Source organism: Jaculus jaculus, chromosome 1 (genome assembly GCF_020740685.1).
Source record: "Jaculus jaculus isolate mJacJac1 chromosome 1, mJacJac1.mat.Y.cur, whole genome shotgun sequence".
Lineage (NCBI taxonomy): Eukaryota > Metazoa > Chordata > Mammalia > Rodentia > Dipodidae > Jaculus > Jaculus jaculus.
This window is the reverse complement of record NC_059102.1, coordinates 104,529,711-104,555,389: the sequence shown is the minus strand read 5'-3', so window position 1 is coordinate 104,555,389 and position 25,679 is coordinate 104,529,711. Positions and strand designations below refer to the sequence as shown.

The following is a 25,679-nucleotide window of genomic DNA, read 5'->3' as shown; positions in this document are numbered from 1 at the left end:
AGTTATATGAAAACAAAATTAAAAGGATAGGGGGCTCCTCTTTCAGATCCAGAAACAGGTTCTTCTGGCAGGGTCTCCCCCTGTAGCTATAGGGCCAGCAGCTCCTGCCTTGCCTGTTTTAAAGCCCATGGCACTGACCTCAGTCTCAGGCACCATCTCCCCCATGAACCAGATCACAACCCCAATAACCATGTCTCCCCCTGGGGCCCCTGATACATCCAATTTATTCGGGCTACTCAATCTCACCTTTAATTTCCTTAAGTCTACTACTAACCTCACCAGAAAAGACTGCTGGCTCTGTTTAGATCCCAGGCCTCCATACTATACTAGATAGGCTACTACAGGAGACTTGTCAACTCTCCTAAAAAGCCCGCCAAGGTGCAGGTGCTCCTGGGGAGAATCTCCTGTCCTTCCCCTCCAAGCTGCAACATGGAAAGGACTGTTCATGATAGAGAAAGGGGGAAATCTAAATAATTCCCCTCACCTTAAACATCTTTGTAACCACACTATTATTACAAATGATAGTAATTCCTACCTTGTGCCCCCTAACGGAACCTGGTTTGCTTGCACCACAGGCTTGACTTCTTGCATCCACCCACAAGTTCTTCAAAACTCCAGCATGTGTGTTTTAGCTACACTGTTCCCTCAAGTTTATTACTTTCCTTTCAGCTCCTATACGGAAATGGCCCTGGACCATCACAGACAGAAATGAGATTTTGGGGCTTCAGCAATTCTTCTTACAATGTTAGTTGAGTCTGGCATAGCTGCAGGAGTCAGCACGGAACAATGGCCTTAATTAGTGCAAATCAGAATGTCCAGGCTCTAAATAACCTTATAGACTCAGATCTCACTCAATTAGAAAAGTCCATTCGCCACTTAGAGTGGTCAATAGACTCACTGGCTGAAGTGGTACTGCAAAATAGAAGGGAATTAGATCTGCTCTTTCTACAACAAGGGGGACTATGCCAAGCCCTGGGAGAACAATGTTGTTTTTATACCAACAATTCAGGCATTGTCAGAGATAGTTTAGCTATGGTCTGCAAGAAGCTAGAAGAAAGGGCTAAGGCTAGACAACAGAATCAAAATTGGTATGAATCAATGTTTGATTGGTTTCCTTGGTTAACAACCTTTCTTTCAGCCCTGGCTGGACCCCTGGTTTTACTATTATTATTACTAACTCTCAGACCCTGCATAATCAATAAATTAATCTCCTTTGTCAAGGAACAAATCAACACAGTGCAACTCATGGTGCTTAGGACACAGTACCATCCCTTGCAACTGTGCCCCAAATAAGGACCCAAGATTGGGTCCTCTTAAGTTACAAGCAGAGGGGGGAATGAAGAGCCCAAACCAAAGTAACGCCATGACAGGCTTTAAAGATATTAATAGGCCTAAGTTTCTGTTTCCCTGCAGGGGCACAAGTTACTGACACAGCACTTTCCAGTTACTGGAAAAACCACAAACTGTTCAGTACTCAAAATAACCCTGTAACAGACCAATCAGAAAGGACCAAGTAGATGTTATACATTCCTGTCACTCTTGTGACTATAGATGTTTGCTTAATCCTCCTCAGCTACTATGTAACCAATCAGCTTGTAACATGTATACTCTTGCTAAATGTCAACCAATCATGTAACTGCCACGTTGGAAATTCCCCTTTTCTTTGTTTGAACCCAATAAAAGCTTCTCCCAAACACCATTCTGGGCCCTTAGACAGATCCACTGTGTTGGTAAAGTCTAGAGCCTGAGCCTAAGCCTGAAATAAAGCTCTTTGCTGTTGCATACATGTCTGACTCTCTTGGTGGTCTTTGGGGACTCCATGATCTGGGCATAACACAACCTTGTGCATCTGGCTTATGTAGTTACTGGGGAATTGAACCTGGGTCCTTAGGCTTTGCATGCAAGTGTCTTAACCAGAGTCATTGCTCCAGCCCACAAAGCCTTTCTTTCTTTCTTTTTGGTTTTTCAAGGTAGGGTTTCACTCTGGCCCAGGCTGACCTGGAATTCACTATGTAATCTCAGGCTGGCCTCAAACTCACAGTGATCCTCCTACCTCTGCCTCCTAAGTGCTGGTGTCCTTAGATTTCACAGGCAAGCTAAGCCATCTCTCCAGTTCCCCCACCACCACTTTTTTTGTTCAAGGTAGGGATTTATTTTAGCTCAGGCTGTCCTGGAATTCACTATGTAATCTCAGGCTGGCCTCAAACTCACAGCAATCCTCCTACCTTTGCCTCCCAAGTGCTGGGATTAAAGGTGTGCACCACCACGTCCGGCTTACAAAGCCTTTCTTAACCAACCCTCCACCACAGTCTAGAAAGGCTCTCTAGTATCTCCAAGCTACCCCAACTCTTTGCCTGCCTTCAATAATAACCTTGTCCACCATTTAACTCATATTAGGATGATTCATGACATTTTATCTGCTCTCATAACCTTGAGCTCCATGAGGGCAGGGTCCAGTATTTGACTGAGTCGATCTTTTATTCATCAGCCATTAATGGAGCATTTTCTCCCTGGAGATCAATTTTCCAGGTACTTCAGAAATCTCATATTGACCAAGATGTCCTTTCCATCCCCAGGGACTCATTGTCAATGACCTGTATGTGTCAAACTCCAGTTGTCCCAAGGACATGAATTCCTTTTTGATTTTATTTTTTATGTGTATGAATGTGTGAATGCTGGCACATGGATGCTATGGCACGTATGTGGAACTCAAAGGATCTTTCGGTTGTCACCTGTCTTCCTAACTTGAGGCAGAGTTTCTCGCTGTAGATTGTCCCTATACTGTTCTTTTCTGCATCCACCATGAGCTTCTGGGAAATTCTCTGGACTCTACCTATCTTACTGTCAGCAGAATCAGCATGCTGGGATTACAGAAGCCCACCACAGCTTCCAGCTTCATATGTGGGGTCTGAGGATTGAACTTGGGTGCTCCAGCTTGAGCATTTTATCCACTGGACCATCTTTCCAACCTCTCACTCTAGCTCAGGCTGACCTGGAATTCACTATGCAGTCTCAGGCTGGCCTCGATCTCACAGCAATCCTCCTACCTCTGCCTCCCAAGTGCAGGGATTAAAGTTGTGTGCCACCAAGCCCAGCAAACCTCTTGTTTTTTGAGACAAGGGTCTTGTTATGGAGTTCAGACTGGCTTTGAACTCAACTGTGTAGCCCAGGATAGCCTCAAGCCCTAAGTGATCATTTTGTCTCAGAATGCTGGGATTATAAGTATGCACTACTGTGCCTGGCATGAGATCAGATTTAAAAAATTTATTTATTTATTTGAGAGAGAGAAAGAGGCAGATAGAGAATGGGCTCTCAGGGCTTCCAGCCACTGCAAACGAATTCCAGATACATGTGCCTCCTTGTGCATCTGGCTTATGTGGGTCCTGGGGAGTTGAACCTGGGTTCTTTTGCTTTGCAGACAAGCACCTTAACAGCTAAGCCATCTCTCCAGCCCAAAATCACATTTTTATCTATGCCAAATCATCTGCCATCTCTGTCATATTCTATATCAAAACTTGTATGGCTGTCAGTCGTAGTGGCCAGTGCCTTTAATCCCTGTACTCGGGTGGAAGAGGTGGGAGAATCACCGTGTGTTTGAGGCCAGCATGACACTACATAGTGATTTCTAGGTCAGGCTGGGCTAGAACAAGACCCTACCTCAAACAAAAAATAAAACTTGTGTGGCTGAATAACAGCAGTCCTCTTCCAAGTGGTCATTTTAGGAGGTACTCAGCCAAACACCCTATTTTGCCTTTCTGGAGCTGGGTTGGGGGTTGACTCAGTAGAAGAATACTGGTTGCCTTCTGAAGCCAAGTTCAGAGCCATCCATGGCATTCTGATCCAATATTCTCTGGATAATCAGCTGTTTTCAGCCCCTGTCTTGGACCCTGGCATGTAGAAGTCATGGTAATAATCTGCATTGGATGAGCTTGTGCAGAACAGAATATGGTAACAATTAGTCTAGTTTAGGTGAGAGAAGTCATAGCAGCAGAGAGGACCAAAGTACCATGCTACATGTGGTCTGGGGCCTCATGGCTGGACACTTCTGCCCCACACCAATCTCAGCCTTTATTCATTTTACTTCCTTTTGTTTTGTTTGTTTGTTTTTGTTTTTTGAGGTAGGGTCTCACTCTAGCCCATGCTATCCTGAAGTTCACAATGTAGTCTCAGGGTGGCCTTGAACTCATGGTGATCCTCCTACCTCTTTCTCCTCAGTGCTGGAATTAAAGGCATGCGCCAACACGCCCAGCCTTGCTTGACATTCGGAACACTTCAGTCTTGTCAGGATCTCTTTGTATGCTTCTGTAAAAAATTTTTTTTTCAAAACACAGCATCTTTTCTTAAATGATTTAAAAATATATTTTATTTATTTATTTGAGATAGAGCAAGGAGAAATAGAGAGAGAGAATGGGCACACCCGGGCCTCTAGCCACTGCAAACGAACACCAGATGCATGTGCCACCACGTGCATCTGGCTTGCGTGGGTACTGGGGAATCAAACCCAGGTCCTTTGGCTTCGCAGGCAAGCACCTTAACCCCCTAAAATATTTATTTATTTATCTATTTATCTATTTATCTATTTATCTATTTATTTATTTATTTATTTATTTATTTATGAGCAGAGAGAGACAGAGAGAGAATGGGCATCCCAGGGCCTATAGCCACTGAGAATGAATTCCAGATGCATGTGCCATTTTGGGCATCAGGCATTTGTGGGTACTGGGGAATTGAACTCGGGTATTAGGTTTTGCCTTAAGAGCTTAACCATCTCACCAGCCCTCTTTGTACACTTCTTAGTAGCACTATACTCCCACATCTTTATGTGCATCTCTTCCCACCACTTTTAGGGCTTTTCTGTATATTCCAGAGCACAGGTCTGTAAGTAGGTGTAACACTCTTTGTTGTGGTTCACTGGCTTTGCAAATGCTCTTCCCCATGGTTCTGTGTCCCTGAGCTATCTCTGTGTGGCCAGTTCCCTGATCTGGGTGGAGACGTGGACTCTGGTCCTGGATCACACCTTCACAACTGGTAGTCTGCCAAACCTTAAAACAGGTTTGAGTTCCTAGAGTTCTTATTTCCCAAGTTTCCCCAGGTCAAGACACAGCGTACTCAGAACTAAACTGACTAGGACACTCCTCGCCTGGCACTGGACTTCTCTGTAGTTGTTTAAGGTCAAGTCTTAAGGCCTTAAGACTTTAAGGTTTAACATGAGGGTCTATGTTTCCACACACTGAAGATCATGTAAGTAAAACATGTCTTTGACTAACCCAGGGTAGTGAAGAGGGAGCTACTCACTGATTGAGTAGGAGAAAAGGTCCCTTCTTTCTAGTCAGATTAGAAACCAAGACAGATCAAAGCCTTTCTGGGCTTTTGAGGCTGACTTGTAGTTCTGGCCCTTGGCACTGTTAGTAGTTAACTGGGGCTGCCATAACTACCATAAAACAGGTGTCCTATGGCAATAGAAATTTATTCTCTTGGGCTGGAGAGATGGCTTAGCGGTTAAGCGCTTGCCTGTGAAGCCTAAGGACCCCAGTTTGAGGCTCAGTTCCCCAGGACCCACGTTAGCCAGATACACAAGGGGGCGCATGCATCTGGAGTTCGTTTGCAGTGGCTGGAAGCCCTGGTGTGCCCATTCTCATTCTCTCTTTCTCTCTCTGTCTCTTTTTCTCTCTCTCTGTCACTCTCAAATAAATAAATAAAAATTAAAAGAAAAAGAAATTTATTCTCTTAAAGTTCTGAGGCCAGAAGTCTGATAACTGTATCAGCAGGGCCAGACTCCAAAAGTTCCAGAGAAACCACTTTTCTTGCCTTTTCTGGATTCTGGTGTCTCCCTGGCTTGTGGCTACAAAACTCCAAATCTTACTCCTTCACGTGGCATATTCTTTCTCTCTCTCTCTCCCTCTCTCTCCCTCTCTCTCTCTCTCTCTCTCTCTCTCTCTCTCTCTCTCTCTCTCTCTGTATGCAGATAGGGTCTCATGTATCCCAGGCTGGTCTTTGAACAGCTGTGGAGCCAAGGATAATTATGAATTTCTGATTCTCAAGTACTATGATTATAGAGGTGTGCCATCACACCTGACTTATGTGGTGTTAGGGACTGAATCCAGGATTTTGTGGATAGGCCAACTGAGCTGTATCCCCAGTTCTCACCATTTTTTAGGGGGCAGGGAGGGGGTTTCAAGTTAGGGTTTCACTCTTGCTCAGGCTGCGGACTCACAGCGATCCTCCTACCTCTGCCTCCTGAGGGCTGGGATTAAAGGCGTGTGCCACCACACCAGGCTGCTCACCATTCTTAATTATATCTGTAAAAGCTCTTTCCAGATAAGGTTACACCTGCAGTTCTGGAGGTGAGGGCATGGACAGACATGTCTTTATGGGGCCACCATTTCGTCAACCCTCAGCATAGAACTGAAGTAGATGCATTTTAGGGTGTCCTCAGTGTGTCTTCTCACTTCGTCCATCAGTCAGAGAACTCGCCCACATGAGCTCACAGCAGCATCTGCCTCCCCAGCCCTCTCCCAGCCTCTCAGCATACAAGCTAGCGGTACACTCAAACACACCCATGGCAACTGTGCCCCAGGCATTATGCTCTATTCTTATCGCCTGGGCTCACAGTGATACTGGTCAACATGAGATTATCTGTCCTCTTCCATACTTAAGCTGTTAGTGTGGACCATCCCTCATTTGCTTTGTTTGTTTGAGACAAGGTCTCACTCTACGGCCGAGGCTAGTTTCAAACATACAGCAATCCTCCTGCCTCAACCTCCCAAGTGCTGGCTGAGGTGACAAACTTGAGCCGCCACGCTTGGCTCTCCCCATTCACTTGACATTAGCCCTTCCCATATCTGCTACTGCCAGTTTCCTTCAGACCTGAGCCCAAGATGAGGTCTGATCCAAATACTCACTTTTTTCCATCCAAAACTTTAAAGATGTTCTTCTGTTGTCTAAGCTCAGCATTTCAACATTCTCAGAATTCTTAGGATGTCAGAGTTAGAGGGGAGATTAGACCCCAGCAATCCCCTGGTTTTTGGCATGAGCCTGGATTCCTAAGAGTCCAAAACAGTAGGAATGGAGTGTAATGTTTCTCTCTTATATTTGTTTCTTAATACAAAGTGCATTATCTAGTTACAAGATAATGCCTGGGTAATGCAGAAAACTTAGAAAAAATGAATAAAGTCTAAGGAAAAAATTTTAATCACCCTTATATCTTTAGCCTCAGTATTTTACTGCCTGACACAGGTAGGTACTTATTTGTTGAATTAGCTTCAGTCTCGTCATCCAGAAATTAAAAACCACAATTAGCTTTTGATTGGTTAGTCTTATATACACACACTTTGTTTTATTGTATTTTTTTAATTTTTATTTATTTATTTATTTGAGAGCGACAGACACAGAGAGAAAGACAGATAGAGGGAGAGAGAGAGAATGGGCGCGCCAGGGCTTCCAGCCTCTGCAAACGAACTCCAGACGCGTGCGCCCCCTTGTGCATCTGGCTAACGTGGGACCTGGGGAACCGAGCCTCGAACCGGGGTCCTTAGGCTTCACAGGCAAGCGCTTAACTGCTAAGCCATCTCTCCAGCCCTGTTTTGTTGTTTTTTGAGCTTACTCTGTAGTCCCAGGCTGGCCTCAGACTCACAGAGTTTCTCCTACCTCTCTGCCTCTTGAGTGCTAGGATTAAAGGCCTGCACCACCACACCCAGCCTTTTATATATTCTATACAGAGGATATCAAATGAATGGCTTTGTAGCCTACTTTTTATTTTTCTTTTGACACTATACTTTCTGTGGTGATTTGATTCAGGGGTTCACCATAAACTTAGGTGTTCTGAATGCTAGGTTCCCAGCTGATGGAGATTTGGGAATTAACACCTCCTGGAGGCAGTGTATTGTTGGGGGCGGACTTATGGGTTTTATAGCCAGTTTCTCCTTGCCAATGTTTGGGACACTGTCCTGTTGCTTTTGTCCACCCAGTGTTGGTGATGAGGTGATGTCCACCCTCTGCTCATGCTGTCGTTTTCCTTCGCCATCATGGAGCTTCCCCTTGAGTTTGTAAGCCAAAGTAAACATTTTTCCCTCCACAAGCTGTTCTTGGTCAGGTGATTTTCTACAGCAATGAGAACCTGACTGCAATACTTTCTTTTACTTTTTCGGTTTTCTAAGGTAGGGTTTTGCTCTAGCCCAGGCTTACCTTGAATTCACTATGTAGTCTCAGGGTGGCCTCGAACTCTCAGCGATCCTCCTACCTCTGCCTCCCGAGTGCTGGGATTAAAGGCATGTGCCACCACGCCTGGCTACTGACTGCAATACTTTCTATGTGCTTTTTTTTTTTTTTTTCCTCCATAGTAACAGCTTTTTTTGTTTAAAGTCATTTGCTGGGTAGGGGGAGAGAATGAGAATGAATATAGGCATGCTAGGGCCTTTTGCCATTGCAAATGAACTTCAGATGCATGTGCCACTTTGTGCATCTGGCTTTATGTGGGTTCTGGGGACTTGAACTGGGGCCAGCAGGCTTTGCATTGCAAGTGCCTTTAACTGCTGTGCCATTTCTCTACCCCTTAATAGCTTTTTGTTTTGTTTTGTTTTCAAAGTAGGGTCTCACTCTAGCCCAAGCTAGGTTCAGTGATCCTCTTACCACAGCCTCTCAAGTGTCGAGACTAAGGTGTGAGCCACCATGCCTGGCTAGTTTTAAAAAGTAGACACATTTTAAGATTCCTGACATAAAGCCGGGCGTGGTGGCACACGCATTTAATCCCAGCACTCGGGAGGCAGAGGTAGGAGGATTGCTCTGAGTTCAAGGCCACCCTGAGATGACAGAGTTAATTCCAGGTCAGCGTGGACTAGAGTGAGACCCTACCTGGAAAATATATATAGTTCATTTATTTGAGAGAGAGAATTGGCACACTGGGGCCCCTAGGCACTGCAAGCAAACTCCAGACTCATGTGCCACTTTGTGCATCTGGTTTATGTGTGTACTAGGAAATAAAACCTGGATCCTTAGGTTTCACAGGCAAGTGCCTTAACTGCTAAGCTATCTCTCCAGCCAGCAGTCAGGCTTTAGATCAGTATGAAATGCAAACAACACACACACACACACACACACACAAATTTAAAAAAAAAAAAAAAAAAGGATGTTTTGTAGTTGGTATGGCACTTGCCTCGTTTAACACAAAGCCCTGGGTTTGATCCCTAGCACCACATAAACTGGATGTGATGGCACAGTCCTGGAATCCCAGCTCCCAGATGGAGGCAAGATGATCAGAAGTTCAAGGCCAGTCTCAGCAACAAAACAATGGGAAAAACAAAACATTAAAATAGTAATTTATACAAATTTAATCGGGTGTGGTTCTGCATGCCTTTAATCCCAAAATTCACTGTGAGTTTGAGGCCAGCATGGGACTACAGAGTGAATTCTACACCAGCCTGAATAAGACCCTGCCTCGAAAAACAAAAACAAACAAAAAAAGGGCTGGAGAGGTAGTGTGGTGATTTGATTCAGGTGTCCCTCATAAACTTAGGTGTTCTGAATGCTAGGTTCCCAACTGACGGAGATTAGGTAATTACTGCCTCTTGAAGGTGTGTATTGTTGGAGGAGGGCTTATGGGTGTTATAGCCAGTTTTCCCTTGCCAGTGTTTGGCACACTCTCCTGTTCCTGTTATCCACCCTTTGCTCATGCCATCGTTTTCCCCTGCTATTGTGGAGCTTCCCCTTGAGTCTGTAAGCCAAAATAAACCTTTTTTTCCCCCCAAAAGCTGCTCTTAGTCAGGTGATTGCTGCCAGCAATGCAAACCTGACTGCAACAGATGGCTTAGTGATTAAGCGCTTGCCTGCAAAACCAATGAACCCAGGTTCAATTCCCCAGGACCCATGTAAGCCAGATGCACAAGGTGGTGCATGCATTTGGGGCTTGTTTGCAGTGGCCAAAGGCCCTCGTGGGCCCATTCTCTATCTGTCTCCTTCAAATAAGTTTTAAAAAAATTATATATTAAAAAAAAATACAAACCTTTGTCCGGGGTTGACAACATTTCCTTTTAATGAAAACACTGGTTATGGCCACCTTAGTGTCTGGAGGGCAGAGTGTACTGTAATTAGCCAATCCCACCCCCTTCCCAATTCTACAGATAAGGGCACTGAGGATCCACCAGCGTTTGCAGCTCTGAGTCCCCTGACGCTGTGCCACTTCAGTGCCGAGCATAGGTGCGCCACATCCCGACCCCACCTGGCACACCCCCACCGAGAGGCACATTTAGAGCCTGGCAGCCACTGCGCATGCTCTCCTGCGCGCTCCCGTGGCCCCGCCCCGGAGCGGTTGGGATTTGAATCTCCGCGGGCTGCTGCAGGGAACCTGGAACCCTCGGCCTGGCATGGAGAGCCCGGGCTCCACCGCGCGGTGCCCGCTGCGAGAGCAGCGCGCTCGCTGGGAACGGAAACGCGCCTGCAGCGCCCGGGAGCTGCTGGAGACCGAGCGGCGCTACCACGAGCAGCTGGGGCTGGTGGCCACGGTGCGGAACCGAAGGGTGTGGGGAGGGTCTCCGCAAGGTCGGCGACCCGCAGTCTGGTGGGCCTTGAGCTGTCTACCTGTCTCTCCTGGCTGCCCCTTGACCTTGGCCTCCTCTGCCGCAAGACTGATAGCTGTATTCTTTCCTTCTACAGTACTTCTTAGGGATCCTGAAAGCCAAGGGCACCCTTCGGCCAGCAGAGCGCCAGGCACTGTTTGGGCCCTGGGAGTCCATCTACGACGCGAGCTTGTGAGTGGAGGGGGTGCAGGGAGAGGAGTGAGGGAGGCCTTGGCTTGTGGCACCGAGCGGAGGCAGGAAGGCCAGGTTCATCTTTGCAGACTGCCAATTTTCTCACCCGTAGCTTTGGCCGGATGCCTTAACCTGTCTATTTCTCCAGCTGTAAAATGGGATAATAGGACTACCCTCCAGGGCAGGGTTATGAGAAGTAAATGAGGGAGTGTTTGAGTCTGCCCTTGCCCACACAGACAGCTGCTTCCCTACCTTGAAGAAGGGCTCTGGGGGCAGGGACTAGGTGGCTTCTGCCTCCATCTGGACCTCTACACCCAATTTGCCGCCAACGCTGAGAGATCCCGGACCACCCTTCAGGTAACTTGGAGGTGATCTGAAATCCGTCTCTTCCTTGCTTGCCCCTATATTTCCCTTTCACCTAGAGGCCCAAACTTCATGTCATACAGTTCCTTCATTTAGAAATCCCTGAGTGCCCAGCCAGCTCTGTGCCAAGATCCCTGTAGGTAGAACAGGATTCTCTTAGGAGCACGCAGCATCCTGAAGGCTGGTGGTGTGTATGCAGATGAAGGCAATATAAGGAGTGGCTTCTCTCCCTGATGCCAGCTTTCCCCCTCGTCCAGGAGCAGCTGAAGAAGAACAAACGTTTCCGTAGGTTTGTACAGCTTCAGGAAAGCCGCCCTGAGTTTGGGGGACTTCAGCTCCAGGATTTGCTGCCTCTACCTCTGCAGCGACTCCAGCAGTGAGTGAGCTCTCATAGGCCAGAGCCATCCTTTGGGTTGCATGACTTGCCCTCAGCTTTGGGGTGGCATGGGGGTCTATCCCAACCCTGTTCCTGTCCCCTGGAGCTGCTTCTAAAAGTTTTTCCAAGAGTAAATATGAACCTAAACAGCAGTACCCCTGGTCTGCAGCCTCAGACCTAGGTCTGTGGACACTATACTGAAGTAAGGGGGCCTGCAGTAGGGGCCAGAAGACAGGCTATGTAGAAAAACTCATAGAGGGGCTGGAGAGATGGCTCAGTGGTTAAGGCACGAAGCCTATGGACCCAGGTTCAATTCCCCAGTACCCATGTAAACCAGATGCAGAAGGTGGCACATGCATCTGGAGTTCGTTGGCAGTGGCTGGTGGCCCTAGTGTGCCCAGTTTCTCTCTCTCTCTGTCCCCCCCCATAAGTAAATATTTTAAAAAAATTCATAGAGGAGCCAGCCTAGCCTGGAATTTCTCTAAGGATGAGTTAAGGACCCATAGGTTATCTGTGGTACCCTCTCTGGTTTGATTAACTTTCATCTTCCCACCTGGTATGCTGAACCAGTCAGTTGGCCACTGACTCTTACGTGTGAGAAGAAAATGGACTGTGTAGTATGACCTCAGATTTTGAGTCCCAGGTTAAGAAGAAGTGATCCAATAGCCAGACCTGCAACTGAGGAATGCATGTTAGCTAATCTGTAGGCTAAGCAGAAGGCAAGGGAATTTTTGCCTGGCTCCACTTCCCCGCATACACTTCCCACTGTCCACTTCCAGGTATGAGCATCTCGTCACTGCTTTGGCTGAAAACACAGGTCCCAACAACTCTGACTACCAACAGCTCTCGCGTAGGTTCTTTGTCCTTTTCAACTCAGGCAGGAGGCTGCCTGTCCTGTATCCCTTTCTGGTTCTGACCACCAACAATATATGGTATGCCCCTATCTTCCACTAAATGTTACTGTTGGCTTACCTTTTAATCAAGAAGTTAGATCTTGACCTGGGTCCCCTCCATACAAGCTGGTTTTCACCATCAGCCCATCACCCAAAGTTAAATTTGAATTGAGAAATGAGATGGGAGTGTTATTCCAGGGGCTGCCCGTCTGATAAGTGAAACTGCCCAGAAAGTCCATGCCATCGGCCAGGCACAGAAGAATGACCAGCACCTCCTGCGTGTCCAGGCCCTACTCAGTGGGCGCCAGGCAAAGGGACTGACCTCAGGTAGACCGCGTACATTGCCCCTCGTCTCCAACTGCCCCTTGTGCACTGCTCTTCCTCTGCAGAGCCAGCGTTATCGGCTATCCCATTTCCTCAGCCTCCCTTCTGCTAACATGGGTCCTGGAGCTACACCAGAGTAACAGCTCTTCCATTCCCCAGGACGCTGGTTTCTGCGCCAGGGCTGGCTTTTGGTGGTGCCTCCCACAGGGGAGCCTCGGGCCCGCATGTTCTTCCTCTTCTCTGATGTACTCCTGATGGCCAAGCCTCGACCCCCATTGCATCTGCTGAAGAGTGGCACCTTTGTCTGCAGGGCCCTCTATCCCATGGCTCAGTGTCAACTTTGTAAGGTCTTTGGCCATTCAGGTGGCCCCTGTGGTGGACTGCTCAGTGTAAGTAACAGGTGGGCCCTAGGCCCCAAAGATACCTCAGATGCTTATGGACACCTCTCTCTCTTGGTGTGGGTCCCTTTTTTTGGGGGGGGAATTTTCGGAGTAGGGTCTCACTCTAGCCCAGGCTGACCTGGAATTCACTATGGAGTCTCAGGGTGGCCTCGAACTCACAGTGGTCCTCCTACCTCTGCCTCCCGAGTGCTGGGATTAAAGGTGTGCGACATCACGCCCAGATGTGTGGGTCCCTTTTCATGAGAGTAGATCACTGGGCATTGGAGGCCAGACTGGAACTACAGAGTGAGTTCAGGTCAGCCCAGGCTAGAGATCCTACCTCAGAAAAAAAAATAAAGAAAAATAAAATAATAAATATACACACACACACATACACAGATAGATGACAGATAGATCAATCGATCCATCATAGGGGCTTGGGTTCCATATTTATTTCTTATCCCATCCCTGAATTACCTCTATGGAACTAGTGAGGGTTTTAGCCTGAATCTTTGAGTCACACACTAATAGGTGGTCTCTCTTTAGCTGTCCTTCCCCAATGAGAAGCTACTGCTTATGTCAACAGACCAAGAAGAGCTGTCACATTGGTACCATAGTCTGACTATGGCTATTAGGTAAGTTGTACCTTCCCTCAGAAAGTGCTATGAGGCGGCTCACAGGCTGGAAAGGATCAAGCCTGATCCTAGCTCATTCCCACACCTATCTAGGACCTTGCCCATCTCCACAGGTGACTGTATTTGAATAGAATGCTCAAGTTAGCCATCTGAACCAACTATCCTCTCTCTCCACAGAAGCCAGAAGAGATAGAGGAATCTTAGAAGTTCCAGAACTCAGGGATAAGTCAGAGCCCGGAAGACAGAAATCTTCATCACTGGAACAAAGCACAGAACTTTGTGGTTTGATAAGGATCATTCTGTGTTTGCCAAGCTGCATCAGCCCCTGGGACACCGAGGGGATTTTGGACTGATAAGCTTATGCCTTCTGTGCCCAGCTGTCTATCGTTCAGCTTTGTAAAGGATATTTTTCTGTGGTGTATATTTTGTGTATGCATGGTATGATGTGTGTGGTATACACGTATGTGCTGTGCAGTGCCCTGTGGGCTTGCCTGCATACACTGAAGAACACTGTGTTCCCCTCTATCACTTGATGTCTCCCCCCATCCCCCTTGCCCTAGGAGCTTGCAATTCATGACCCCTAGCGATTCTCTGGCACTCTTCCCCACAGGACTGAGGTTATAAGTGTGAGTGGCCATCCCCAGATGTTTATGTGGACAGTCTCAGGCCCCCTCAGACCCTCATGCCTGCACAGGAAGCACACTTAAACACTGACCCATCTTTCCAGCACTGTTATATATGTAAATGTATTTTTGGAGACAGGGTCTTACTTTGTAGCTCAGGCTGACCTCTTCCTCCTACTGCAACCTCCACCTTTCCACGTGTAGTTTTTTCTTTCGTTGGTTTTTCGACGTAGGGTTTCACTTCTCTAGCCCAGACTGACCTAGAATTCACTATGCAGTCTCGGGGTAGCCTAGAACTCATGATGATCCTACCTCTGCCTCCCAAGTGCTGGGATTAAAGGTGTGTGCCACCATGCCTGGCTAGTTTCTTTGTGAGACAGTCTCATGCTGGCCTTGAACTCTTGATCCTCTTCACCTCCCATATTGTAATTTTTTATAATTTATTTTTCCCACTGGATTTTAATAAAGTACTTGTTTTATTTTTGTTTTGAGAAGATACTTCTGTCTCAGCTATTAGAAAAGGCTCAAGGCTGGTGTGCTGGTGGCCTTATGAACAAAGGGAAACAATGAGCTCCCTCAGTCTTCTGTGCCCTCACTGAAAGGCAGCCTCTTTTTTCCTAATAAGGGAACCTTTCCAAGGAGGCACCTAGTATGGGTGTGCATATGACCAGCTGGAAGTGGGGAGGGGGGGGGGAAGCACGTAGGAGAATCGTCACAGGAACAGACTTCGTTGTACTAAACCCTCAGTTGTCCCTCCTTCACTGCTGAGGCATTTGTCCCCGCCTTGCCACATCTTCTTCTCAGTACCTGCTCCACTTCCCAGGAAGAACCTAGGCTCCACGTCCCTGGGCTGCAATGTATAGGTTTCGCCCAGGTCTGACTGTTACCAGCCTCCTGATCAACCTCTTCCTTTCTCAAGTCCTCAGGAAAAGGTAGGCTGGCTTCTGTGAGGGGAAAGAGCAACACATTCTAGTTTCAGAGACTGTCTCCCCCTCACCAGATGCCACCCAACGCTTTTACCTGGTTCTGGAACCTCCATGTCCTTGTCCGGCTTGCAGTCTTGTAGAAGCTGGTGGATGGTCTGTAGCTTCATGTTTAGAAGCTCTCGCTGGGCTCCAACCAGAGTCGTAACCCTGTGGAAATACCCACTCCGAGACTGCCCAATCTCCTCCAATCCTCCCACCTCACCCCTCAAATTCTCACCGCTCAAAAAGTGGGTCAAGCTGGGCCACCAGACTGCTGAGGTGCTGCTCTGTCTGGGCCAGCTGTTGTGTCAACTGGGCCAGCTGTTGCTCTGGTAGTAAGGCAGAAGAAAGGGGAGGGAAGAATGGTTATCTCTGCTGTTCCCTGGCTTCTCCCTACCACTTTTTTTTTGGTAGGGTATGGTCTCACTCTAGGCCAGGTTGACCTGGAATTCACTCTGTAGTCTCAGGGTGGCCTCGAACTCACAGTCATCTTACCTCTGCCTCTGAGTGCTGGGATTAAAGGCTCTCACCACCACGCCGGGCTTCTCCCTACCACTTTTGTTTAACCCACCTGATTGCAATGACTTCCTGTTCTTCTCTTGGACGGCTGCAGCTTCATCTTTGCCCTGTTGTGGAAGCAGGGAAGGGCACTGTGCCAGCAGCCCCATCTTCAGAGCCAGTAGAGAAAGGAGCACAGTTGGGCACAGAGAAAGCTACTGGGTTTTTACCTCCAGAGAATCATAATTGTTTCCAGTCCAGCTCCTTGTTCAAAACATGAAGGAACCTGTCAGTACACCCCACACAGGACTAGTCTGCTGAAACACTTCCAGAAATGTGAAACTCTGCAGTAGGAATGTGAAGACCTGCTGTACCACCTGCCTCATTCCTCAAGACATTTTTTGTTGGTAGGGTTTGAACCTAGAACCTCACACAAAATACTACTACTAGGTTACACCACCAGTCCTGCTTTTTATTTTTATTTATTTATTTATTTGGTTCTTCAAGGTAGGGTCTCACTCTAGCTCAGGCTGACCTGGAATTCACTATGTAGTCTCAGGGTGGCCAGGAATTCACAGCGATCCTCCTACCTCTGCCTCCTGAGTGCTGGGATTAAAGGTGTGTGCCACCACGCCCGGCTCTATTTTTATTTTTATTTATTTTTTTTTGGTTTTTCACTCTAGCCCAGGCTGACCTGGAATTCATTATGTAGTCTCAGGATGGCCTTGAACTCTCGGTGATCCTCCTACCTCTGCCTCCCAAGTGCTGGGATTAAATGTGTGTGCCACCATGCCTGGCTTTTTAAATTTTTTCAAGGTAGGGTCTCACTCTAGCTCAGGCTGACCTGGAATTTACTATGTGATCTCAGGGTAGGCTCGAACTCACAGTGAAGTCCTCCTTCCTCTGCCTCCCAAGTGCTGGAATTAAAGGCGTGCGCCACCACACCTTTTAACTAACTTTTTTTTCTCCTATCTCTGGTGATTTTACTGAGCACATAAAAGTGTCCTAAAGGGTTTGTGTGTATGTGAATAAAATTCTCCCAGTGTTCTGATTAACAGATAAAGAATAAGACCCTGTTTGGAGCACTGATTTAACCACTGTGCCATCTCCCCAGCTCTGGAGCAGTGATTTAGGAAGTGGTTAGTCAACTGGAATGTCCAAGTCTCTTCCACAGGTTCTACTATATTTCTCCTAGTGTACTTGGATCTGTGTACAAGGCTGGAATAGAATTTAATCTACAGTTATTAAATTTTATCTGATCCTCATTCTAGCCTGTCAAGTCTAGTTGTGATCATTAGCTATCTCATCTAGTGGTTTTCTTTTTTTTTTTTTTTTTCTTTTTTGGTTTTTCAAGGTAGGGTCTCACTCCAGGCTGACTTGGAATTCACTCTGTAATCTCAGGGTGACCTTGAACTCACAGCCATCCTCCTACCTCTGGAGTGCTGGGATTAAAGGTGTGCGCCACCACACCTGGCCTTTTTTTTTTTTTTTTAAAGAAATATTTTTACTTGCAAAGAGAGGAGAGACAGCATTCAAGAGAAAACCAGGGCCGCCTGCCACTGCAAACAAACTTCAGATGTTTTTGAGCTACTTTGTGCATCTGGCTTTACTTTATGTGGGTATTGAGGACTCAAACCCAGGCCAGCAGGCTTTGCAAGCAAGTGTCTTTAACCGGTGCCCCGTCTCCCCAGCCTCATCTAGTTTTATTTCTCTGATTCTCCGCCCTCTATATTTCATAATGCAAGTGATTGACCAGGGTTGAAGATAGACCGCCTTGGGCGGTCCTACTTGCCATTTCAACAGTTTCAAAACAGCAGAATGTACTGTCAGCTCACATTTCAGGGCCTCCTTCCCAAGAAGAACCTGAAACTGCTTGGTGTCTTGCACTCTAGACACCCGGTGGCTGCAGCTATCAACTGTGAGGCAAGATTGGAGTATCTCCAAGTAAATACTTTTTTGGTATAGACGACTTGGGTTCAAACCCCGTCCACGCCAGATACTAAGTAGGTGACCTCGACTAAGTTAAATCACTGAACTGAGAGAGATGCCAGGCGCCTTACATCCATCATCTCTCTAGATCCTTGCAACCCCATAATGTAGGCAGGTGGGAAGCGCTGCCTAGTTCTGTGTACCACCGCGTCCTCTGGACAGACTCAGTCCTAGGGATCCCACCTCGTCCCCCCACCCCCACCCCGCCACATCACCCACGGCCATCCCGCACCTGCAAACACTTGTACAGCACAAAAGCCACGACAGCCGCGGTGTACAGCGCCCCCAAAGACAGCGCTCCAGCTCTGGCCCGCTCCCGCTGCTCCTTGGGTGGCGGCCGCCGCCGGGGTTCGGCGGCCCCGGTGGCCCCGGGTCCGCCCTGGGAGGGGCGCTCTGCGGACAGAGGGTCAGGCCGGTCAGCGGGGTGGAGGCTTCTCCCAGGCAGTCCCAGCCTCCCTCCAGCCGCCCTTGCTGGTACCTGCGTGTGCCCCAAGATGTGGGCTGGGGCGCTCTCCGAGGACACCGAGCAGCGCGGACGCAAGCAGCAAACCCAGCACCGCCGACAGCGGGCCCGCGTACGCCATTCCTAGCCCCCGCCCCCAGCCGAGAGGAGGCCTGGCGCGGCCCCCACCTTGCAGCCTCGGCCGCCCGCCCCGCTGCGCACGCGCGGACGCGATCTCCGCGGGTCCCGCTCCCGGTCGCCTAGCAGGCCACGCCCACTCACGTAGGGCGGGATAATTTGCATAAGGTCTTGTTTTCCGAAATAAGTTAATTTCTCATCTCTTGAGTATTGTTAGCCAAAAGTCCTCTGAAGCCTTCGGTTTGCAGTATTTTGCCTATGAAAGTGGCTTATTTTTACAAATTTTTTGAACCACCAACTTTGTCACCCTAACTAATAAATAAAGTCTCTCCTGGACGTATAAAAGTTCACCATCCGGCAGGTACACAGCAGCTCGCTCTGAAGGCCTGTTGCCTAGGCTACACACGAGGGACTTGTTCCTTTCCTTCCGCCTAGGGGAAAGTCCCCGGACCCTGGGCAGAGAGTGCCGCGTGCGCATGCACGTCGACCTTCCCGCTTGTCACTGGATAGCCCGCCAAGAAGCCACCCCGCCGGTCTGCGGCGGGCGAGCCGAGCGGCGTGTCGCGGGGGCGTCCTCCGTCAGCTCTGCTAGTTACGCAGGCAGTGCGTCGCCGTGCGCACCAACCACACGGGGCTCATTCTCAGCGCGGCTGCTTTTTGCCCTGGGGTAGATTACTTTTTTTTTTTTTTGGTTTTGTTTTTTCGAGGTAGGGTCTCACTCTAGCCCAGGCTGACCTGGCATTCAATTTGGAGGCTCAGGGTGGCCTCGAACTCTCCACGATCCTCCTACGAGACTTCCTGAGTGCTGGGATTTTAAAGGCGTGCGCCACCATGCCTATATATATATGTGTATGGTTTATTTATCTATTTTATTTTATTTATATTTATTTATATATTTTGTTTATTTATTTTAGAGAGAAAAAGACGGGAAGAGAGGAAGAGAGAAAATGGGCACACCAGGACCTCCAGATGCATGCGCCCCCTTGTGTGTCTGGCTTACGTGGGTCCTGGAGAGTCTAACCGGGATCCTTTGGCTTTGCTGGCAAATGCCTTAACCACTATCATCTCTGCAGCCCTCTTTTTTAAAAATATTTAAATATTTTTACTTATTTGAGAGAGAATGGGCGCGCCAGGGCCTTTAGCCTCTGCAAATGAACCCCAGATGCATACACCACCTTGTGTATCTAGTTTATGTGGGTACTGGAGATTGAATCTGGGTGCTTTGGCTTTGCAGGCCAAGTGCCTTAATGGTTAAGGCATCTCTCCAGCCCTCTACCCATAAGGTAGCGCATGCATCTGGAGTTCATTTGCAGTGGCTGGAGACCCTAGTGTGCCTATTTTCTCTCTCTCTGCTTCTTCTTCTCTGTCTCTCTCAAATACATTTAATTAATTTAAAAAAAAAAAACACAAAACAGAGCCAGGCATAGTGGCTCACGCCTTTAATCCCAGCCTTCCGGAGACAGAGATAGGAAGATTACTATGAGTTCGAGGCCACCCTGAGACTACATAGTGAATTTCAGGTCAGCCTGCTGGCCTAGAGTGAAACTCTACCACGAAAACCCAAGATTTATATGTATGCATATTATCATCATATTGATCTGAGTGATGAATATTGTTACATTTTTTTTCCTTTTTTTCTTTTGGAGGGGTGGTTCGAGGTAGGGTCTCACTCTAGCCCAGGCTGACCTGGAATTCACTATATAGTCTCTCAGACTCGTCTCAAGCTCATGGTGATCCTCCTACCTCTACCTCCCAAGCGCTGGGATTAAAGGCGTGCAGATTGCGTGCCTCATGCTTATGTGAGCGGAAGCCAGAGGAGAATGTAGGGTACTCTTATCGCTCATCCATGCTACATATCTGTTATCAAGCCCCAGTAATTCTCTGGTTTCCACCCTCACTCCCACCTCTGAGTCATCTTCCCAGCCCTATTTTAAAAATTATTTGCACATGTGTGGGCGTGTGTGTGTTTCTATGTGTGGTGTACCAGGGTCTCTTGACACTACAAATGAATGCTAGATGCATGCACCACTTTTTAGCGTCCAGCTTTACGTGAGTGCCGGGGAACTGAACCTTGGGCTAGCAGGCTTTGCAAGCAAGCACCTTTAAGTGCTGAGCCATCTTCCCAGACCCCTAGTTCTATTTATTTATTTGTTTGATTGATTCATTTTGTGCTGTGTGTGTTATGCAGATGCATACATGTTGTAAGGGTCAAAGCTGACTGACAAGGCAGTCCCAGCAATCCTTCTGCCTCTGGTCCCCTCAGTGTTGGGGTTACTCGCATGTATGCAGAGCCATACCTGGATTTAATTTTTTTTTGTTTATTTATTTTTATTTATTTATTTGAAAGTGACAGACAGAGAGAGGGAGAGAAAGAGAGAGAATGGGCATGCCAGGGCCTCTAGCCACTGCAGACAAACTCCAGAAGCGTGTGTCTCCTTGTGCTTCTGGCTGACGTGGGTCCTGGGGAATCGAGCCTTGAACGGGGTCTTTAGGCTTCACAGGTAAGCACTTAACTGTTAAGCCATCTCTCCAGCCCCATACCTACCTTTTTAACTGGATACTAGGGATTTAGCTCTGTCCTCATGATTGTGCAGCAAGTACTTTTGAGCTATTGCCCCAGCCCTCTGTATTTATGTATTATTTATTTTAATCTTTTTTTTTTTGAGACAGGAATCCTTGGACTGGAGAGATGGCTCAGTGGTTGAGATACTTGCCTGCAAAGCCTCACAACCCCAGGTTCAATTCTCCAGTACCCACGTAAAGCAAGATGCATGATGACACATGCATGGAGCTTATTTGCAGCAGCTGGAGCCTTGGTGTGCCCATTCTCTCTCTTCTCTTTCCTTCCCTTCCCTTCCCTTCCCTTCCCTTCCCTTCCCTTCCCTTCCCTTCCCTTCCCTTCCCTTCCCTTCCCTTCCCTTCCCTTCCCTTCCCTTCCCTTCCCTTCCCTTCCCTTCCCTTCCCTTCCCTTCCCTTCCCTTCCCTTCCCTTCTCTTCTCTCTGTTTCCAAATAAATAAGTCAAAATATTTAAAATAAATAAAATAAAATAATAAAAATGAGACAGGAATCCTTCTCATGTTGCCCAGGCTGTCCTTAGAGTTGGGCTCAAGTAGTCCACAGTGGTGGCACATGCCTTTAGTCCCAGCATTCAAGGAGCAGAGGTAGAAGCCGGGCATGGTGGTGCACGCCTTTAATACCAGCACTCGGGAGGCAGAGGTAGGAGGATCTCCGTGAGTTCAAGGCCACCCTGAGACTGCAGAATGAATTCCAGGTCAGCTTGGACTAGAATGAAACTCTTCCTCAAAAAGCCAAAAAAAAAAAAGTTGGGCTCAAGTGATCCTCCTACCTCAGTTTCCCAAGTAGCCTGGACTATAGCCATGTGTCACTTTGCCCAGTTTATTGGTTATTTTATTTTGTACATTTTATTTATGTATTTGTTTCTTTTCTTCTCTCTGTCTCTTTTTTGTAGGATCTCTCTCTAGCTCAGGGTGACCTGGAATGCATTCTCAGGATGGCCTTGAACTCATGGCGATCCTCCTGCTTCTGCCTCCCAAGTGCTGGTTAAAGATTAAAGGCGTGAGCCACCACATCCAACTTCTCTTTCTCTCTCTCTCTCTCTCTCTTTTTGTTTGTTTGTTTTGGTTTTCTGAGGCAGGGTCTCATGCTAGCTCAGGCTGACCTGTAATTCACTATGTAGTCTCAGGGTAGCCTTTAACTCTAAGGTGATCCTCCTACCTCTGCCTCCCGAGTGCTGGGATGAAAGGCGTGCACCACCACTCCTGGCTCTTCTTCTCTCTCTTTTTTTGGGGGGCTGGGAGGAGGTTTTCGAGATAGGGTCTCACTCTGGCCCAGGCTGACCTGGAATTCACTATGAAGTCTCAGGGTGGCCTCGAACTCATGGCAATCCTCCTACCTCTGCTTCCCGAGTGCTTGGATTAAAGGCGTTAGCCACCACGCCCGGCAGTCTTCTTCTCTTTTTTAAAAATTTGTTTTAAATTTATTTATTTATTTTTTGAGACAGTCTCATGTAACATAATCTGGCCTCAAATTTGATGTGTAGTTGAGACTGGCTTTGAATTCCTGATCTTCCTGCTTCCACATTAGTGCTGGGATTGCAGGCATGCCACACCACGCCTGGCTTAGTTATTTTAAATCTACTGGTTAAGCAGAAAAATATTTAGTTATTTGTGGGGTTGGAGACAAACATTGTACCCAAAACAAGCTGAACAATTCCAAAGTCTTAAGAGCTAATTTTAGATATAAACACATAAGATGAATCTGTTTGTGTCAAGGGCCTGTTGCATAAGTAGTTCTTTGGATCAACTTCTTTGTAGATTCATGTTTTCTTAATTTATTTTTGAAACAGGATCTCATGTATTCCACATTGGCCTCAAAATGGCTCTGTAGAAGCCAGGCGTGGTGGCGCACACCTTTTATCCCAGCACTCGGGAGGCAGAGTTAGGCGGATTGCCGTGAGTTTGAGGCCACCCTGAGACTCCATAGTGAATTCCAGGTCAGCCTGGGCTAGAGTGAGACCCTACCTCAAAAAACAAGAAAAACAAACAAAAAATGGCTCTGTAGAGAGTGGAGAAGTGACTTAGCTTAGCAGTTAAGGTGCTTGCCTGCCAAGCCTAAGGACCCAGGTTTGATTCCCCAGTACCCACGTAAGCCAAATGCACAAGGTGGCACATGAGTCTGGAGTTTGTAGTGGCTGGAGGTCCTGGCACAACTATTATCTCTCTCTTTCTTTCTCTCTCTCTTTTTGGTTTTTTATTTTTCAAGGTAGGGTCTCATTCTAGGCCAGGCTGACCTGGAATTCATTATGTAGTCTTAGGATGGCCTCAAACTCATGGTGACTCCCCTACCTTTGACTCCTGAGTGGTAGGATTTAAGGCATGCACCACCACACCTGGATACTCTCTCTGTCTCTTTCTTTCTTCTTTTTTTTGTTCATTTTTATTTATTTATTGGAGAGTGACAGAGAGAAAGAGACAGAGAGAGAGAGAATGGGCGTTCCAGGGCCTCCAGACACTGCAAATGAACTCCAGATGCATGCACTCCTTTGTGCATCTGGCTGATGTGGGTCCTGGGGAACTGAGCCTTGAACCGGGGTCCTTAATCCTCACAGGCAAGCACCTAACCACTAAGCAATCTCTCCAGCCCTCTCTCTTTCTTTAATAGATAAATATAGAATTTTAATGGCCAGTGGCCAGGCATGGTAGTACACACTTTTAATCCCAGCATTCAGGAGGCAGAGGTAGGAGGATCGTCATGAGTTCAAGGCCACCCTAAGACTACAAAGTGAATTTCAGGTCAGCCTGAGCTATATAGAGATCCTACCTTGAAAATCAACAACAATAAATTAGCCAGGTTAAAAGTTAAAGGAGTTTTCTTTAGTAAATGAAGTTATAAAAGGTACTATCTCTGACCTAGGAATGAGAGGGGTGTGCTAAAGACTTAAGGAATCATCTCTATGGGCTGGCTAACCTTCCCCAGTGATGCTTGAAGTCTGAAGTCATTTGAAGTCTTCAGTCTTCTGTTTTCCTCTTAGGGGTGGTGAGTGAAGCCAGAAGTCTTCTATTGGCAAAAGCAGATGTGATCAGAGGAGCAGAACCTCTTCCATGCCCCTCTTTCCATGTCATTACAATTTCTCCTTTCTTTCTATTCTACCTTAGGGGGACTGTGGGTTCCGAAGCCGTTCCACTTTAGAGCATGCTCACTGAGAGACACAATCACCTCCATGCACAGAGGAAAGGTGGACCTCCTGCTGGGAAGCGGGTGCTCCTGTCTTGGATGGTTCTGTCTCATGCCACTCCTGCCCTTCAAACTTTGTGGGTCCACCTGCACACAGCACAGAACGCTCAGGCGTGTATTTGGTCTCTGGTGCTGGGGACCAAGGGCCAAGGAGACTCTGGGGAGCTCAGGAGCTGCAGGTGCACACACAGGGTGTGGCCTTTGTTCTCTTGCTTGTCTCTCCCCTTCCACTTCCTCCCCGGAAACCAGCACACTTGTCACCCCCCCCAGTACTGGGGATGCTGAGCTGTGGGGGCCACGTTCAGGAAGGCATGAGAGCAACAAGGGCTTTGACAGCTGCCAAGCCATGAATGGGGCTGGCCCTCAGCTCAGCGTAGTGTGCTTATGAACCCAATTACTACATCAGCAGACATGAGCGGAGGTGACAACTGCACAGACCATCTTCCAGTGTTGGGTGAGCTGGGCGGGGGCTCCTCGGGGAGGGATCATGTGGCCCCACGTCCCACCTGATGCTGGTGGGGGAGGGGGTTTGGGCAGAGCAGTAACAGACTTCTCCTCTCACACCACAGGAATCCCCTCCATTACCCAGGCCTGGGGACTATGGGCCCTCTTAGGGGTTGTGACAGTGCTGCTTTTCATCTCACTGGCTGTTCTCTTGTCTCAGTGGACCCGTGGCCGCAGCAAGAGCCAGCAGGCACAGGGACGGTGAGTGAGGGCCAACAGGAATGAGTTGACTGACAGTTCCCTCTTAAGCAGAATGTCCTCCCTCATCCATTTATCCCCTACTTTGTGTGGCAGCTCTGAAAGGTCTGTGGAGGAGGTGCCCCTGTATGGGAACTTGCATTATCTTCAGACAGGTAGGTACAGCAGCGAGGAGCAACAGGGCACCGGGGCCAGCAAGGCATGGGAGGGATGGGGGCACTGAGGAGGAAGAAGTAAGCGCTGACCAGCCCCTCCTTCCTTGTCCCAGGTCAGCTCAGCCAGCCAAGGCCAGATCAGCAGGATCCATCCTCTGGTGGCTCTGCCAGGGTGAGTCAGCTCACTGAAGAAAAGGGAGGGAAGGAAATGGGGACCTTTGCTTAGGGCCCACTGAGTTTCTAACAGCCTTGCCTCTCCAGGCGGCAGAGGGGGTGATGTGCTATACCAGCTTGCAGCTGCGGCCTCCTCAAGGCCGGATTGCCAGCGCCGGGACTCCCATCAAGTACTCGGAGGTGGTGCTGGACTCAGAGCCAAAGCCCTCAGCCTCAGACCCTGAGCCGGAGCTCTATGCCTCAGTGTGTGCCCAGACACGAAGAGCAAGGGCTTCCTTCCCAGATCAGGCCTATGCCAACAGTCAGCCTGCGCCCAGCTGAGGAGGTCTGGAATCACGTGCACCCATGGCTCACCTACTGAGTGCAGGGGCCCTGGGGCATGCCTGCTTCCCACCTAGCCCCTAGGGCATGGAGCCATTGCCTAGTCACAGAACTTCCCGAGTTGCAAGGGAGACGTCTCAGGCCCCCAGTTTTCTGAGGATGGAGGTAGCCATGGCAGCAGCCCCCTCCCCACTTCACTATGTA

The 25,679-nt window shown here is 48.1% G+C and overlaps 3 protein-coding genes across 4 annotated transcripts; 2 read left to right on the top strand and 1 right to left on the bottom strand.

The window, feature by feature from the left end:
* The first annotated feature begins 10,325 nt into the window (after window positions 1-10,325).
* On the top strand, window positions 10,326-14,134 carry Arhgef39 (Rho guanine nucleotide exchange factor 39). Of its 2 annotated transcripts, XR_006635105.1 has the most exons (10): window positions 10,326-10,496; window positions 10,648-10,742; window positions 10,979-11,099; window positions 11,363-11,481; window positions 12,261-12,331; window positions 12,573-12,701; window positions 12,858-13,087; window positions 13,625-13,713; window positions 13,891-13,996; window positions 14,056-14,134. XR_006635105.1 is itself a non-coding variant. In XM_004658340.2 (9 exons), exons 1-9 carry the CDS (start codon window positions 10,359-10,361, stop codon window positions 13,904-13,906), a joined length of 1,008 nt encoding a protein of 335 aa, XP_004658397.2. In that variant the 5' UTR covers window positions 10,326-10,358; the 3' UTR covers window positions 13,907-14,134. The 2 variants fall into 2 exon arrangements, 1 of the variants encoding a protein (XP_004658397.2); XM_004658340.2 differs by having other exon boundaries at window positions 13,891-14,134.
* Window positions 14,135-14,793: 659 nt separating this feature from the next.
* Ccdc107 (coiled-coil domain containing 107) lies at window positions 14,794-18,419 on the bottom strand. Its single transcript, XM_045130024.1, has 6 exons — window positions 18,267-18,419; window positions 18,021-18,181; window positions 15,873-15,927; window positions 15,540-15,630; window positions 15,357-15,469; window positions 14,794-15,280 (listed from the first exon to the last, which is right to left on the bottom strand). Exons 1-6 carry the CDS (start codon window positions 18,370-18,372, stop codon window positions 15,072-15,074), a joined length of 735 nt encoding a protein of 244 aa, XP_044985959.1. The 5' UTR covers window positions 18,373-18,419; the 3' UTR covers window positions 14,794-15,071.
* Window positions 18,420-24,469: 6,050 nt separating this feature from the next.
* On the top strand, window positions 24,470-25,475 carry Sit1 (signaling threshold regulating transmembrane adaptor 1). The gene is given in 6 exon segments (XM_004658342.3): window positions 24,470-24,517; window positions 24,520-24,577; window positions 24,693-24,828; window positions 24,922-24,980; window positions 25,094-25,152; window positions 25,242-25,475. Coding segments are annotated over 6 exon segments (594 nt in total).
* The last annotated feature ends 204 nt before the right edge of the window (window positions 25,476-25,679 follow it).

Coding starts and splice junctions, on each gene's coding strand:
- Arhgef39 (XM_004658340.2), top strand. CDS start 10,359: ATGGAGAGCCCGGGCTCCACCGCGCGGTGCCCGCTGCGAGAGCAGCGC. Junction 10,743..10,978: donor TCCATCTACGACGCGAGCTT/GTGAGTGGAGGG, acceptor TTGCCCACACAG/ACAGCTGCTTCCCTACCTTG. Junction 13,088..13,624: donor CCTGTGGTGGACTGCTCAGT/GTAAGTAACAGG, acceptor GTCTCTCTTTAG/CTGTCCTTCCCCAATGAGAA.
- Ccdc107 (XM_045130024.1), bottom strand. CDS start 18,372: ATGGCGTACGCGGGCCCGCTGTCGGCGGTGCTGGGTTTGCTGCTTGCG. Junction 15,470..15,539: donor CTTGACCCACTTTTTGAGCG/GTGAGAATTTGA, acceptor GTATTTCCACAG/GGTTACGACTCTGGTTGGAG. Junction 15,281..15,356: donor CATGGAGGTTCCAGAACCAG/GTAAAAGCGTTG, acceptor TTCCCCTCACAG/AAGCCAGCCTACCTTTTCCT.